Below are 14,220 nucleotides of genomic sequence, written 5' to 3'. Positions count from 1 at the left end.
CAGAAAAATGCGAGGTGATGCATTTTGGAAAGTTAAACTGGTGTAGTACTTAGTATAAGAACTTAGCGTAGGGACTTAGTATATGAACGGAAGGGCACTTGGAAGTGTAATGGATCAGAGGGACGTTGGGGTACAAGGTCATAGTTCGTTGAAAGCGGTGTCGCAGGTGGACAGTAGCAGTGAGCGTTGATTCATCAAAACTAAACTGTCCTTTGGCCATTACGACGTTGTACAATTATAGAACAGTACAGCACAGCAACAAGTCCTTCAGCCCAACATGTCTGCACCGACCATGGTGCCAAATTAAACTAATCCCATCTACCGGGACTTGGTCTATATCCCTCTATTTCCTGCCTGTTCATATGCCTGTCTAAATGGGTCTTAAACGTTGCTCTCGTATCTGCTTCCACCACTTTCCCCAAGAGCATGTTCAGGGCACCGGCCACTCTCTGAGTAAAATAACGTGCCTCGCACATCTCCTTTAAACTTGTACCCTCTCGCCTTAAATCTATGTCCTTTAGTATTTGACATTACCACCCTCTGTAAAAGAATCTATCTGCCTTATTTGTGCCTCTCAAAATTTTATATACCTCTATCAGGTCGCGCCCTCAGCCTCTGACATCCCAGAGGAAACAATCCAAGTCTGTCTAACCTCCTCTTCTAGCTGATACACTATCAACATCTAACTGTCTATCAGCGAAAACTGTGTACAGCTGATACACAGGCAACATCCTCGTTTGGGATTTCAGCCACTTCCTCTGGCTCCGCGTATAAATTCCCTCTTTTGTCCATGAGTGGACCTACCCTTTCCTTTTCTACCCCTTGTTCCGGATATGTGTACAAAATGCCCTGGGATTCTAATTAATCCTACTTGGCAAGGACATTTCATGGCACCTTTAGACCTCCTCATGTTTGTCTTAAGTTCTTTCCTGTTTCCGTTATATTCCTCAAGAGCCCTGTCTGATCTGAGCATCCTAAACCTTACCTATGATTCCTTTTCCTTTTCGCCTAAACTGACAATATCGCTTATCGAACAAGTTTCCTGTACCTTGCGATTCTTGCCTTTCATCCTCATGAAAATGCTGGTCCTGAACTCTAATCAATTGGCATTTAAAAGACACCCACATGCTGGATGGGGACTTAAAGAGGAACCCCCCCCCCCCATTTACTCTCCCCATTTCCTGTCTAATGCAATTATAATCAGCCTTTCCCCAATGTAGCACCTTCCACCGATCTCTTGTCTTATCTTTATCCATAGCTATCTTAAAGCATACGGAATTATGCTCACTGTTCCCAAAATGCTCCCCCACTAAAACTTTATTCAGCTGGCTATCCTTAGTTGGATTTTCCATAGATATTGTGTCAAGAAACCCTCCTGGATGTACCTCACATATTCTGCCACTAAGGTAGTGCCAGTCAATACTGGGGAAGATAAGATCACCCACTGCAATTACCCTGTTGTCTCTACATCTTTCCATAATCTGCCTTCATATCTGTTCCTCTAGCTGTTGATTATTGGGAGGCCTATTGTATAACCCCACCTTAGTGATTGCACCTTTCTTATTCCCGAGTTCTACCCATATGGCCTCCCTCGTAGCCCTCCAAGATGTCCTCTCCAAGTGCATCTGTGTCATTCTCCCTGATCAGTAGTTCAACTCCCGCAATCCTTTTACTCCCTTCTCTGTCACATACGTCATTCTAAAACATCTCTCCCCTGGAACGTTGAGCTGCCATTCCTGCTCTACTCTCAACCAAGTTCTGCAATGGCTACAATATCGTAGTTCTATGTACTAATCCAGGCTCTAAACTCATCTGCTTTACCCTTTATACTCCTTGCATTAAAATAAGTAAGCTACATTCTTATCATGTTCATCATCCTGACCCCGTCTGTTTTTTTCTATTGGACTAACTTGACTTAATCTCTGCCCTCCTCCTTAATCACTGCACCTGCTCCAGTTCCCATCTCCCTCCAACACTAATTAAATGCCCCCGAATAGCACTGCCAATCCTACCTGCAAGGATATCGGTTCCCCTTCAGTTTAGACGTAACATGTCTTTCTTGTACAGGTCCAACCTGTCCCGGAAGAGATTCCAATGATCCAGGTATCCGAATCCCTCCCTCCTACATCAGCTCCTCAGTCACACATTCAATGATACTCTCTTCCTATTCCTGGCCTCACTAGCACATGCTACTTCTGAGGGCTGCCTTCTGGCAATGGTAATTGTCATGTTTTCTGACAACAATCGAAGGCCATTCCTTCGATACTTTGCCTCCTTTCAGAGCAATCCTATTCTCCCGCCTATTTCCCCGTGACCTATTCTCTCACACATGACTTTCCGTCCCACCCTGATTCTCCTGTACTGCAGGTAATTTACAGTGGCCAATTAACCTCCCAACTCACGGATTGTGGGGCTGTGGGACGAAAATGGATCACCCGGGTGACACCCACGCAGCAACAGGGAGAACCTGTAAATTCACACACACAGCTCCAGAGGTCAGGATCAAACCCGGGTCACTGGAGTTCTGAGGCAAGCTCGTCCAGCTGCACCACTGTGAGATTTGGGGATAAAACTGCAGCTGCTTGAATCTGAAACAGAACAAAACGCTGGAAGTATCTGTGGAAAGAAAACATTTGGAGTCAGCGAACATTCCTCAGAACTGGGGAAGAGTGGAAGGGTTGGAGATTCAAAACAGGGCCGGAGGTGGCGTGAGGTGTAAGACAAAATACTGTATGGCCATTGGTTCGGGCAGACCAGGTGATAGGAACATGAGTACTGACCGTGAGGGAGGCATTTTATCGAAACAGGTGAGAAAGAGACGGAAGCAGGATAATGGGAAGTGAGAAAGCAGTTTGCCCGAATTCAGTGTTCATTGCAGAAGGTTGCAAAGTATCAAGACGGAAAATAACACGTTGTTCCTCCTTTTACAGAACAGGAGTGGGCCTGAGAATTTACCACTTTTAACACCATTCCTGTACCACCCTTTTGTCTGTGGCCTCCTCCTCGGTGATCGTGAGGCGCAACGGGAACTGGAGAAACAGCCGCTTAACTTCAGTTTGGGCGCTTTGCAACCGTCTGCAATGAACACTTAATTTTCCAAGTGTCTGTAAACTGCTCTGTCGTCGTTTCCCATTAGCCTGCTTCCATATTATTCCTTTCTCGTCCGTTTCACCCCCCCCCCCCCACGAACCCCCAGTGTTCATAAACATTAGTGTCTGAAAGTGTTAACCAATTTCCATATAATGTTTTGCCTCACACCTCACTCCTTCCCCTGCCCTGTTCTGTGACTGTAACCCCTCCATCCTTCGTTCTAAGGAAGGGGCCCTGACCCAGAAAGTTGAAAATCCATTCATTGAAAGTGGTTTATTATTGTCATTTGTACCGAGGTACAGTAAAATCCTTGCCTTGTGTACCGTTCATACAGATCAATTCATTACCCAGTTCATTGAGGTCGTACAAGGTAAAACAACACCGAATGCAGAGTAACGTGTAAGTTTAAAGGAGTAGAAAGATTTCGGAAATAATGAGAGATCTCATTATTGAATCTCGTGAGTAGATGTGGAGGAACAGAGGGATCTTCGGGTCCACGTCCACAGATCCCTCACGGTTGCCGCGCAAGTCGATAGGGTTGTTAATAAAGGTTGTGGCGTGTTGGCCTTCATCGCGGGATTGAGTTCAAGAGCGGTGAGGTAATGTTGTAGCTCTATAGAACTCTGGTTAGACCACACTTGGAGTATTGTGTTCAGTTCTGGTCGCCTCGTTATAGGAAGGATGTGGAAGCTTTAGAGACAGTGCAAAGGAGATTTACCAGGATGTTGCCTGGACTGGAGACCATGTCTTATGAGGATAGGTTGAGCGAGCTAGGGCTTTTCTCTTTGGAGAGGGGGATAGAAGTGTATAAGATGATGAGGCAAAGATCGAGTGGACAGTCAGATTTTTTTCCCCCAGGACGGAAATGGCTAACACGAGGCAGCATACTTTTAAGGTGATTGGAGGAAAGTATAGGGGGGCGGTCAGTGGTAAGTTTTTTACACAGAGAGTGGTGGGTGCGTGGAACGCACTGCCGGCAGAGGTTGTGGGGGCAGACAGATTAGGGACATTTAAGAGACTCTTAGATGGGCACATGAATGACAGAGAAATGGAGGGCAATGTGGGAGGGAAGGGTTAGATAGATCTTAGAGCAGGATAAAATGTCGGCACAACATCGTGGGCGAAGGACCTGTACTGTGCTGTAGTGTTCTATGTTCCATCTGCAGAAAGCAGCTTGTAACGAGTCGCTAGGCTGGCGCCATCTTGCTCATTTTGTAATTGGTTTACGACTGTACAAGTGACAATAATAAACCAATTCCAAGTCCAATTCCAATGAATGGTTTCTTGTTCCGCAGATGCTGCTTGACTATAGCTGAGTTTATCCAGCATTTGCTGTTTTTTTTTGTAGGATTTGAGGTGTGTGAGGAAACCCACGGAGGCACAGTTACTACCTGCTGTGTGACACATTTTTCAAAGAATCGTCGTTCACCCTCTTTTTAACCAGATCCGAGCGGCCGTGCTGTCATCATACATCCAATTAGGCAACAGCGGAGTGTCACTTTCGGAGACTGTTCGTTCGATGTGGAGCTCAATGCGCAGTTATCGAGGTTCGGATGCCACCGAGTCACCAAATGTGAAAATCCCACCACCCCTCCAAAAAGAAAACGCAATATGGTCGCTTTAATCAAAGGTCCAAGACCCACCACAAAGGAAATCAGAATAGGGAAAAAGTACGGTAAGTCAGCAATAATAAAGGGAAGGTAAGGACAGAATGTTAATTGTGGACGGAGTTGTAGTGAAAGCAAATAAAAACATTCATTTCCCTCCACAGACGCTGCTCGACCAGCTGAGTTCATCCAGCAATTTGTTTTAATCTTACTCCAGATTCCAGTATTTGCGGTTTCTTATACAACACACAAAGTCGCTGCAGCAACTCAGCGGGCCAGGCAGCGTCTGTGGAGGGAAATGGACAGTCGACGTTTCGGCTCGAGACAAAATTCTCTGCACAGAACCAGGGCCGTCTGTAGGCGGGTCTTTAGCTCCCACCGCCACGAACCAGTCGCCACTGACAACGGCTCCGGTTCGCTTTAACGCCGTGGTATCAGCTCCGGTAGTGTATTTGGAGCGGCGGGGGCCGCGGTGAACAGCGGCCAGGGCCACATCATAGTGATCCTACCCATTATCGAATGGTTGACCTTGATTTAATAAAAATGTGGAACATATAAAGTAAATCAAAACTTCTTTAATAAACAAGGATTACACACACTGACACGACAATGACACAAAGGGACGCGAGTGGTTACAGTGAAGTCCCTTTCGCCATCATATGTTTCTTTGTGTTACTCTCCGGCTTCAGTAAGATAATGTAACATTTCGGTGCAAAAATACAGACGAGCAAACCAAAGCTTGATGCCCAGATAGCAAACACTTCTACAGCCACGGTGTACTTCCCTGGAGAGCTCACATACGCTGGAATAAAAGTTATCCAGACGGCACAAAAGATCAACATGCTGAAGGTGATGTACTTGGCGTCGTTGAAACTGTCCGGAAGTTTCCGGGCAAGGAAAGCAAGTACTAAACACACAATGGACAACAGGGCAATATAGGCCGACACGAAGTAAAAGGCGGTCAATGAGCCCACGTCACATTCCAGAATGATGATGTCTCTGTAATAGCTCATGTTTTTCAGGGGGTAGGGAGGTGACACACTAAGCCAGACAACGCAAACTACACCTTGCAAAAAGGTAAGGATGAACACGCCCAGGCGTTGCTGCGCGGGTCCGAACCAGTTCATCACGCTGCTGTTGGGGAGAGTTGCTTTAAAGGCAACCACGACAAGAATGGTTTTGCCCAAAATGCAGGAAATGCAGAGGACGAAGACAACTCCGAAAACCGTGCGGCGCAACATGCAAGACCAGCCGGATGGTTCTCCAATGAAGGTGAGCGAGCAGATGAAGCAAAGCATCAGTGCGAAGAGGAGCAGGAAGCTGAGCTCGGAGTTGTTCGCTTTGACCATTGGAGTTTCTCGATACCGGTAGAAAATCGCCGCGGTGGCCAATGTAAAACACACTCCCACTGCAGCAAGCGTCACTAATACAAAGCCCAGAACTTCTCCAAAAGAAAGAAACTCAACCTTCTTGAGAACACATTGGGTTTTTGGCTTATTGGACCAATATTCGGAGGGACACTTGACACAGTCCGTAGAATCTGAAAAATAGTCATCTCCAATGTATAATACACAGTACAGCGTTAATTAAAGTACATTTTCAATGGCAAGACCCGTAACCGTGTTGATGTACAGAGGATCTTGGGTCCAAGTCCATAACTCCCTGAAAGTGTCTGCACAGGCTGATGCAGTGCTAAAGACGGCATATGGAACGCTTGCCTTTATTAGTGCAGGCATTGAGTTCAAGAGTCAGGAATTTAAGTTGCAGTTTTACAAAATTCCAGTTGGGCTGTATCTGGAATATTGCATTCAATTCTGTCACGTCACCTATTACTAGAAGGATGTGGAGTCTTTGGAGAGGGTGCAGAGGAGGTTTACCAGGATACTGCCTGGATTAGAGGGCATGTGCTATAAGGAAAGATTAGACAAATTTGGGTCGTTTTCTCTGGAGTGGTGGAGGCTGAGGCGAGACCTGATAGAGAATTATAAGATTATGAGAGGTACAGATAGTGTGGACAGCCTGTATATGTTTTCCCAAGTTCGAAATATCTAATGCTAATGGGCTTGCATTTAAGGCAAGGGGGTATGTTCGAAGGAGATGTGCGGAGCCAGTTTCTTTTTCACAGAGAGTAGTGGGTGCCTGGAATGCGTTGGTAAGGGTGGTGGTGGAGGCAGATATGATCGAGCCATTTTAAGAGGGTCTTAGATAGGGACATGAATATGCAGGGAATGGAGGGATATTGACATTGAGTATGCAGAAGGGTTTAGGTTCGTTAGGCATTTAATTATTAATTTAATTAGTTGAGCACAACATCGTGGGCCTAAGGACCTGTTCCTGTGTTGTAATGTTCCATGTTCTCATTCAAAAATGCGTGTGTCCACAGAACTGCGAAATTCAGAGACACTGCGGTACATCTGTGCACTTACCAGTGGAGTTGCTGATCTCACCATCGGCGCACTCTGCACAGTCAAAACAACAAATCGGTTGTCCTTTCCGGCTTACTTTTCTTGTTCCAGGAAGGCAGGGTTCTGAGCAAAGTGCTCGTGGGATCTGAAGCATATCACAGTCATAGTCACAGAGACACACTGCATGGAGACAGGCTCTTGGGCACTCCGCGTCCGCGCCATCGACCACCCATTTGCACCAACACTATGTTAGTCCCCTACTTTGTTCTCTCCACTTTCTTCAACAACTCCCCCCAAATTCTACCACTCCTTCTAGGAACAACTTACATGGTTAGATTTACCCGACCAACCCGCACATCTTTTGGGCTCAAGGGAGAATCCATGCACCCAAGGTCAGGATTGAACCCGGGTCTCCGGTGTGGTGAAGCAGTAGCTCTACTCGCCGAGCCACAGTGATTCACAACGTGATCTGACTGGTCTGGCGCCTTTCCTAGACATTGCCCTCAGCTCAGAGCCATTTCTCAGGCTCTGCAGTTCAGCTCCATGATACTTAATCCAATGTTGTTTTGAATCTGTAAAGCTGTTGTTGAGCCGCATGAAACTGTTTTGTATTTTCTTGATACAAACTGCTCATGGTCTTGAATCCCACGCCCAATTTTCTTTTACTCCCTTCTCTAAGAAGGACAGCACATTTGTTCCATCAACATTGGACCCATTTTAGTGAAACTCATCCAAGGCCATTGGTACTCTTCACCCCATGATCTATTGACATTCTTCTCCATGAGCATATAATTAACTTGGCTCTGGCCTGAACGAAGGCACGTTTTCTTTTCAGAGAATAGTCCCTGTTAGCTCAGAATACCCAGTTGCTCCATCCATTTACATTCAAATGTTGAAAGGCTTCCTCATGGAGTGAACAACTTGTATTCAGGCAATTCTTTTTGCTTTCAATGACATGGAATGCACAGAACAGAAATAAACTCTTTGAGCAAAGTCATCCACGGAATCCCTCTGTTTACAGTTCCCGCTGCCTGGGGACAGCAGCCTACCACTCCCGTCATATTCTCTTCTCTCCACCCCCCCCCCCCCCCACCCATGGCAGAAGGTACAAAAGCTTCAGAGCAAGTACTACCAATCTCAAGCACAGCTTCTAATCTGCTGTTATAAGACTCTGGAACGGACCTCTTACATGAACTGTCGATCTACCTTGTCGTGACCCTTGCACTTCATTTGACAGCCTGCACTTTACTTATTCTGCAACCGTAAAACTATTCTGCATTGTGTTTTATTTTGTACTACCTCATTGTGCTTGTGTATGGAATGATCTGTCTGGATGGCACGCAAACAAAAGCCTTTCACTATATCTCGGTACATGTCACAATAATAAAGCAATTACCAATCGTCACTGCAACAATTTTCATTCAATGTTTTTTCAGCAGCACTTTCAAATCCATGTCCTTCGTCACTTTGTCTAGCTTCTCATGAAATTATTCATCTCATCTATTGCTTCCCCCATTGAGCTCCATGCTCTGATGGATCTCTGAGTAAATTGGCACCAATGCCCCAATCCTGGCAATTAATTTAGGTCTTTCACATGTGGGTGGTTCACATCGACATCTATGCCTGATCACCCTTAGTTTGCGGTCAGTCTCTAGAATCCTCTACCCCGGAACGTTATTCAGGATAGACCACTGAAGGTGTTTAAAGAGGAGGCAGATAAATTTTAGAATGGTCAGTGAATTGAGGCCTGAAGTAGATCAGCTATGATCATCTTCAATGATGGGACAGGCTCGATGGGCAGACTGGCCTACTTCTGCTCCTATTTTGTTTTGTTCTTATGCCCCAGAAGCTGATATCAAGCTAACCTTTTGTTTTTTAGAGGAAAGAGCTCACTGCTTAACTTTCTGAAATGGTTGTAATCCATCAATAAAAGATGCCTCAAGCCACTTGGAAGAGAATTAAAAGAAGCAAACACTGTCAAATTATTGGATAAGTTTCCGTGAGACTGTATGACGTTGATCACTTCAGAAGAATGGAAACAGCACTTCAACTGTTCATTGTACATGTACACTGGAGAGGGAGACCACAGCAAAACAGCAAGATCAAAGAAACGTTGGACTGAAAGGAAACAGCGAAATGGGGGAAAGAACTGCCCTGTGAATGGTATTGAACAAGGCATCTAGTGGAAGGCAGTATATCACTACCTCGCCATTGACTTCCACATCTCAGGATGGACACTGCATTTATTTTCCATTATGCCCTCTCCCCATGTTTTCCAGTGAGCATCGGAAGAAACATACCTTATTTCTAATGCTGTTCCACTCGATATCCCCAATATCCAGCACCAACTCACGTCCGAAGGGCGCTGAGCCATCATAATAGCCTATGGTTACGACGTCAACTCCACCCTTCAAATTCGACTTCAAATTCACTAAATCATATTTTGGCGCCGGATCACCCTTTTCGTCAAAATACACCATTTCTCCAGTCTTGGTAGTAAAGTTGACAGCGTGTAGATAGTGAAGCAGCTACGGAATAACACAAGAGACGTTAATCTTTAACTGTGATGGGGATTTGGAGCACAGAAAAACAGGCATTCAAATTCACTGATCCTAAATGGAAACGCAAATACTTGAAATGCAAGACAACAATGAAGACCTGAAGAAAGGCACCTAACATCAGAGGTGGCCCATTGTAATTTATTAAGTTTTGATAGGCAGGGATGACGGATTAACTTTCCTGGGATCATAGCTGATATTTTCCCTCTGTGCCACTTTCATGCATTAACCTCACAAATCCTGATTCCCTTTATCCAAACATTCATCCATTTACATCTTGAAGAGACTCAGTGGCTGAGTATCCACTGATACCCACTTCTGCTGTTGCATCGCCAAAAAACTCGAACAGTTTTGTCAAACATAATTCATCTTACATATCTCCATGCTGACTTTGACATGTTCTACTGTTGTTTTCTAAGTGCCGTGTTACTACTTTTTTCATAGCAGAATCCTGCATTTTCCCTATGGCTGACACCGGGTTAACTGGGTCTGCCATTCTCATTTTTTTCTCTCCCTCCAGTTGGGATGTTTCAATCTGTGGGCAGCTTTCTAGAAGCTGAAGGACTTTGTAAGATGGCAGCCAGCGTATCCACTGACTCCAGACATGCATCCTTCAAAAGCTTTCAACGCAGGTGATCCTCCCTTGGCGTTCACTGCCTTTAAAATCCCACGAATTCAGCCAATAAACCTTTACTAATGATAATTTCCTTTTGCTCCATATTTACTCTTGAATTTGCTATTTTCCACTATTTCTTATCTTTAAATGTCAGTTCTTGCTTTCTTGTTATTCTACCTTTTAATGTAGTTTCCCAATGAAGTATATATGTCTCCTGCCTGGTACTTTCATAGTTGGCCCACGAAGAGCCTGGATTTGGATTGAATTAACTCAGTAGAGGTGGGAAAGGAGTCAATTCTGCATTAATTTTGGGGAATGAGGCCAGCCTGGTGAATAGAAAATCAATGGGAAAACATGATTATGGCATTCCCACATATTTAGCACCGCTGTGAAAAACTAACAAAAAAGCTAAAATACGAATAAGTGCTTTAAACTGAGGTAAAACCAATTTTACCAGGCTGAGAAGAGATTTAACAGAAGTGGTCGAGAATCAGTTAAATCAGTCTCAGAGTGATGGGGGCATTGAAGAAAGAGCTTGAAGAAATTCAGAGTAAATGTGTTCCCACAAAAATAGAGAGTAACCACATCTGGGGCCCGGGGATGAAACAGGCCATACCAAGGATAAGGTATAAAAGGGAAGATTCTGACAGATGATAAGAATTTAATAGCTCAGAAAGATAGCAATGAATACGAGGCATTTAGTCAGGTACATGAAAAGGCAGGGAATGGCGGTGCATAGACAATGTGCAGGCAGATGGCATTAATTTAAGTTTGCATCATGGTCGGCACAGACATGATGGGCCGAAAGGCTGTTCCTGTGCTAGGTTCTAAGACTAAAGGAATGCAGAATGTGTAGGCATGCAATTTAAATGAACATGAAGCAAAGGATGACATTAAAAGATGCTAGCTGGTAAAATCAAAGAAATCCAAAGGCATTTTATCTACATTGACCAAGAGGATAACTAATTAATGAGCAGAGTCCATTATAGATCAAAAGGTAACCGATGTATGGAGACGGAGGTTGTGTGCAGGGTTTCCTACCTGCCACGGCTGAAAATTTGAAATATGTGCACACGTATTATTCACAAAGGGACCGTTGCCTTCCACACAGGTCAGCAGATCGTGGAGGGCGTGAGCGATAGAGTAGACCGCTTTATAAACGTGGTAAGAACTCCCATCCATTATCGCCGGAAGGTAGGCATTTTCTATCCCTTCCGTCTGCTCCTTCCCTGTGCATTGCCGAACGTGAGCTGGGGAATTCTCCGGGCTTGTCATATTGTCTGTGGTAAAAGAGCAAGTGAATAAAGTTTCCCAAAACTCCGTCACCAAAATGTTCCCAGGGAAGTTCTTAGGATGGACTTCGTGAAGATAATCTCTGAGGTCAGCTATCTCTGTCCTGCGGGTTGATGGACCAATTGTCCCGGCGAGATAAATTGCTCTTTCTTCAGGCGGGAGAAGATTTTCTGTCACCCACCCTTCACTCCCAATCCACTGTATACCGGTTACATTTTGACGACAGATTTCGTTCAGCAGGATTCGCATATCTCCGCCATGAACAAATGCCACCACCACTTTAGTGGACGCCTTTTTAATCACCTGGACAACTTTGCTGATTTTCTCTGCCGGGTCAGTCCTGTAAAATGACTCGGAGTAGGCAATGCAAACCCCAAACCTTTCCACGTGTTCCACAAATCCCTGCATTCCGAAATTACCGTAATCGGTGTTACTTCGAATGGTTCCTATCCAAGTCCAGCCAAAGGTTCTCACCAGTTCAGCGAGAATTTTGGACTGGTACTCGTCGCTGGGTATAGTTCTAAAAAATGTGGGGTATTCTTGTTTATCGCTGAGGCAGGAGCAGGTGGAGAAGTAACTAACCTGTAGAGAAAAGGGTAAATAGATGAATACCTGGGTCCAGCTTTTTGGGGGTTGTGGGTAGGGTGTGTGTGGGGAGGGGTGGGTGTGTAGGGATGTGTGTGCGGGACTGTGCAAGTGGACAGGGGTGTGTATGGCCGTGTGAGTGTGGAGGGGTGTGTTTTGGGGTTGTTGGTGGGTAGGTGTGTATGTAGAGTGAGTGTGTGGGTAGGACTGTGTGCAGCGTGTGGTAAAGGTGTGTGTGGGTGTGGATGGATGTGCATGGAGTGGGTGGGTGGGTATGGGTGTGTGTGGGGTTTGAGGGTGTGTCTGTGTAGTGGTGTGTAATGGAGGCGTGGGTGGGTAGGGGTGTGTGCAGCTGGTGCGTAGGGTGTGTGTGGGGAAGAGGGTGGGTAGCGGTGCGTGGTGCTGTGTGGATATGGGTGTGTGGGGAGAGTGGGTGGGTAGGGCTGTGTGGGAGTGGGTATGGGCCTGTCTGGGGGAGTGGGTGGGTAGAGCTGTGCGCAGCAGGTGGGTAGGGTGGATGGGTATGAGTGTGCGTGAGGGGGTTCTGTGTGGGTCTCGGAAGTGGGTGGTGGGTATGGGTGTGTATGAGAGGTGTGGGATGGGTAGGGGTGTGTGAGAGGGGAGTATGGATGTGTGTATGGGGAGTGTCGGGGGTTAGAAGCTGTGGTCTATCCGCGGTGGTGCCTGTAAAGTGACCGAAGTTCGCGGAACATCATCAGAACAAAAATGCAGTCAAACATTTGACACATTACCAGCGGAATCCCGAAGGATCCGATTGTCCTTGCCGTTACGATGGAGTTTGTAGATATGTCACAGCCAACAATGGCCGCGACGTTGGTGGAACCTCGACATTCCTGGTATTCAATTAATTCTTCTTCTCCGTTGATCAAAGCGAGCGCTGCTTTCAAGGCAATTGCTGAGGACGAGCAGTCATCGTGGATCTGATACCCGAGTGTGATCCCCGGCAGGAGATTTTCATTCTGGTTTATTTCTTCAATGGCAAAAATCATGGTCTGCGCCAATCGGAAGTTTGCAAACTCAAAACTGCGGGAATATAAATTGGACAGGACAGCGGACATTTCATTCATAACTCAATCAGACATTTCACCCTTTATTGAAATAGTAATTTCCATATTGTAGACAAACCGCACTAAAATATATACATCCGGTACTCTCTGAAGCTTCTCACGTTCCCGTGCATTTGATTTGCCCCACCAGACCGTGATGCATCCAGTCAGGACACTTTCAACAGTAACAACTGTCGAAGTTTGTTGGAGTGTTCAGTGACATGCTGGACCTCCTTAACCTTCTAAAAAAATAAAGACGCGCTGCCTCAAGAAGGCAACATCCATCATCAAAGATCCCCACCATCCGGGTCATGCCATCTTCTCGCAGCTACCATTGGGCAGAAGGTACAGAAGCCTGAAGCCCCACTCCACCAGGTTCAAGAACAGCTACCTCCTTTCAACCATTCGGTTCTTGAACCAACCGGCACAACCCTAATCACCACGACAGCTCAGTAACACTATGACCACTCTGATCACTTTGCAGTAAAATTGCGTTTTTTGTTCTAATTGTGTTTTTTTCTTGTAAAAATTGTATAATATATGCTTAATTTATGATCATGTCTTGATTGCTGCTTATAAGACAAGATATCTTTATTAGTCACATGCACATCGAAAGGCACAGTGAAATGCTTCTTTTGCGTAGAGTGTTCTGGGGGCAGCCCACAAGTGTCGCCGCGCTTCCGGCGCCAACATAGCATGCCCACAACTCCTAACCCGTACGTCTTTGGAATGTGGGAGGAAACCGGAGCACCCGGAGAAAGCCCACGCAGTCAAGGAAAGAACGTGTATGATGCAATGTGCCTGTGATGCTGCTGTAAGTAAGTTTTTCATTGCACCTGTGCATACATGTACTTATGCATATGACAATAAACTCGACTTTGACTTTGATATTCAGACAATAGCTACCACAGCCTCATACGCTGCTGATTGGCACATCCCAGGGTCGTGAAATGTGCCGCATAGATGCACGTCCAGTCACTATTTAAAGAGAGCGGCAAC

General features: G+C 45.6%; 1 protein-coding gene across 1 annotated transcript; it reads right to left on the bottom strand.

Annotated features, from left to right (window-relative positions):
• Window positions 1-5,329: 5,329 nt before the first annotated feature.
• On the bottom strand, window positions 5,330-13,191 carry LOC127571295 (extracellular calcium-sensing receptor-like). Its single transcript, XM_052017564.1, has 5 exons — window positions 12,907-13,191; window positions 11,318-12,151; window positions 9,403-9,630; window positions 7,124-7,247; window positions 5,330-6,237 (listed from the first exon to the last, which is right to left on the bottom strand). The coding sequence occupies exons 1-5, from the start codon at window positions 13,162-13,164 to the stop codon at window positions 5,330-5,332; spliced, it is 2,352 nt and encodes a 783-aa protein (XP_051873524.1). The 5' UTR covers window positions 13,165-13,191.
• Window positions 13,192-14,220: the final 1,029 nt, after the last annotated feature.

The sequence above is a fragment of the Pristis pectinata genome, chromosome 6, assembly GCF_009764475.1.
Source record: "Pristis pectinata isolate sPriPec2 chromosome 6, sPriPec2.1.pri, whole genome shotgun sequence".
Taxonomy (NCBI): Eukaryota; Metazoa; Chordata; class Chondrichthyes; order Rhinopristiformes; family Pristidae; genus Pristis; species Pristis pectinata.
Note: the sequence above shows the minus strand (reverse complement) of the source record. Positions and strands in the feature narration are given on the sequence as shown.

Bases quoted from the DNA above. Each gene is read 5' to 3' on its own strand.
- LOC127571295 (XM_052017564.1), bottom strand. From the start codon at position 13,164: ATGATTTTTGCCATTGAAGAAATAAACCAGAATGAAAATCTCCTGCCG. The intron at 12,152-12,906 runs GTAATGTGTCAA...TTTTCTCTACAG, and splicing joins GATCCTTCGGGATTCCGCTG to GTTAGTTACTTCTCCACCTG. The intron at 7,248-9,402 runs GTATGTTTCTTC...GATATGCTTCAG, and splicing joins GGAACAGCATTAGAAATAAG to ATCCCACGAGCACTTTGCTC.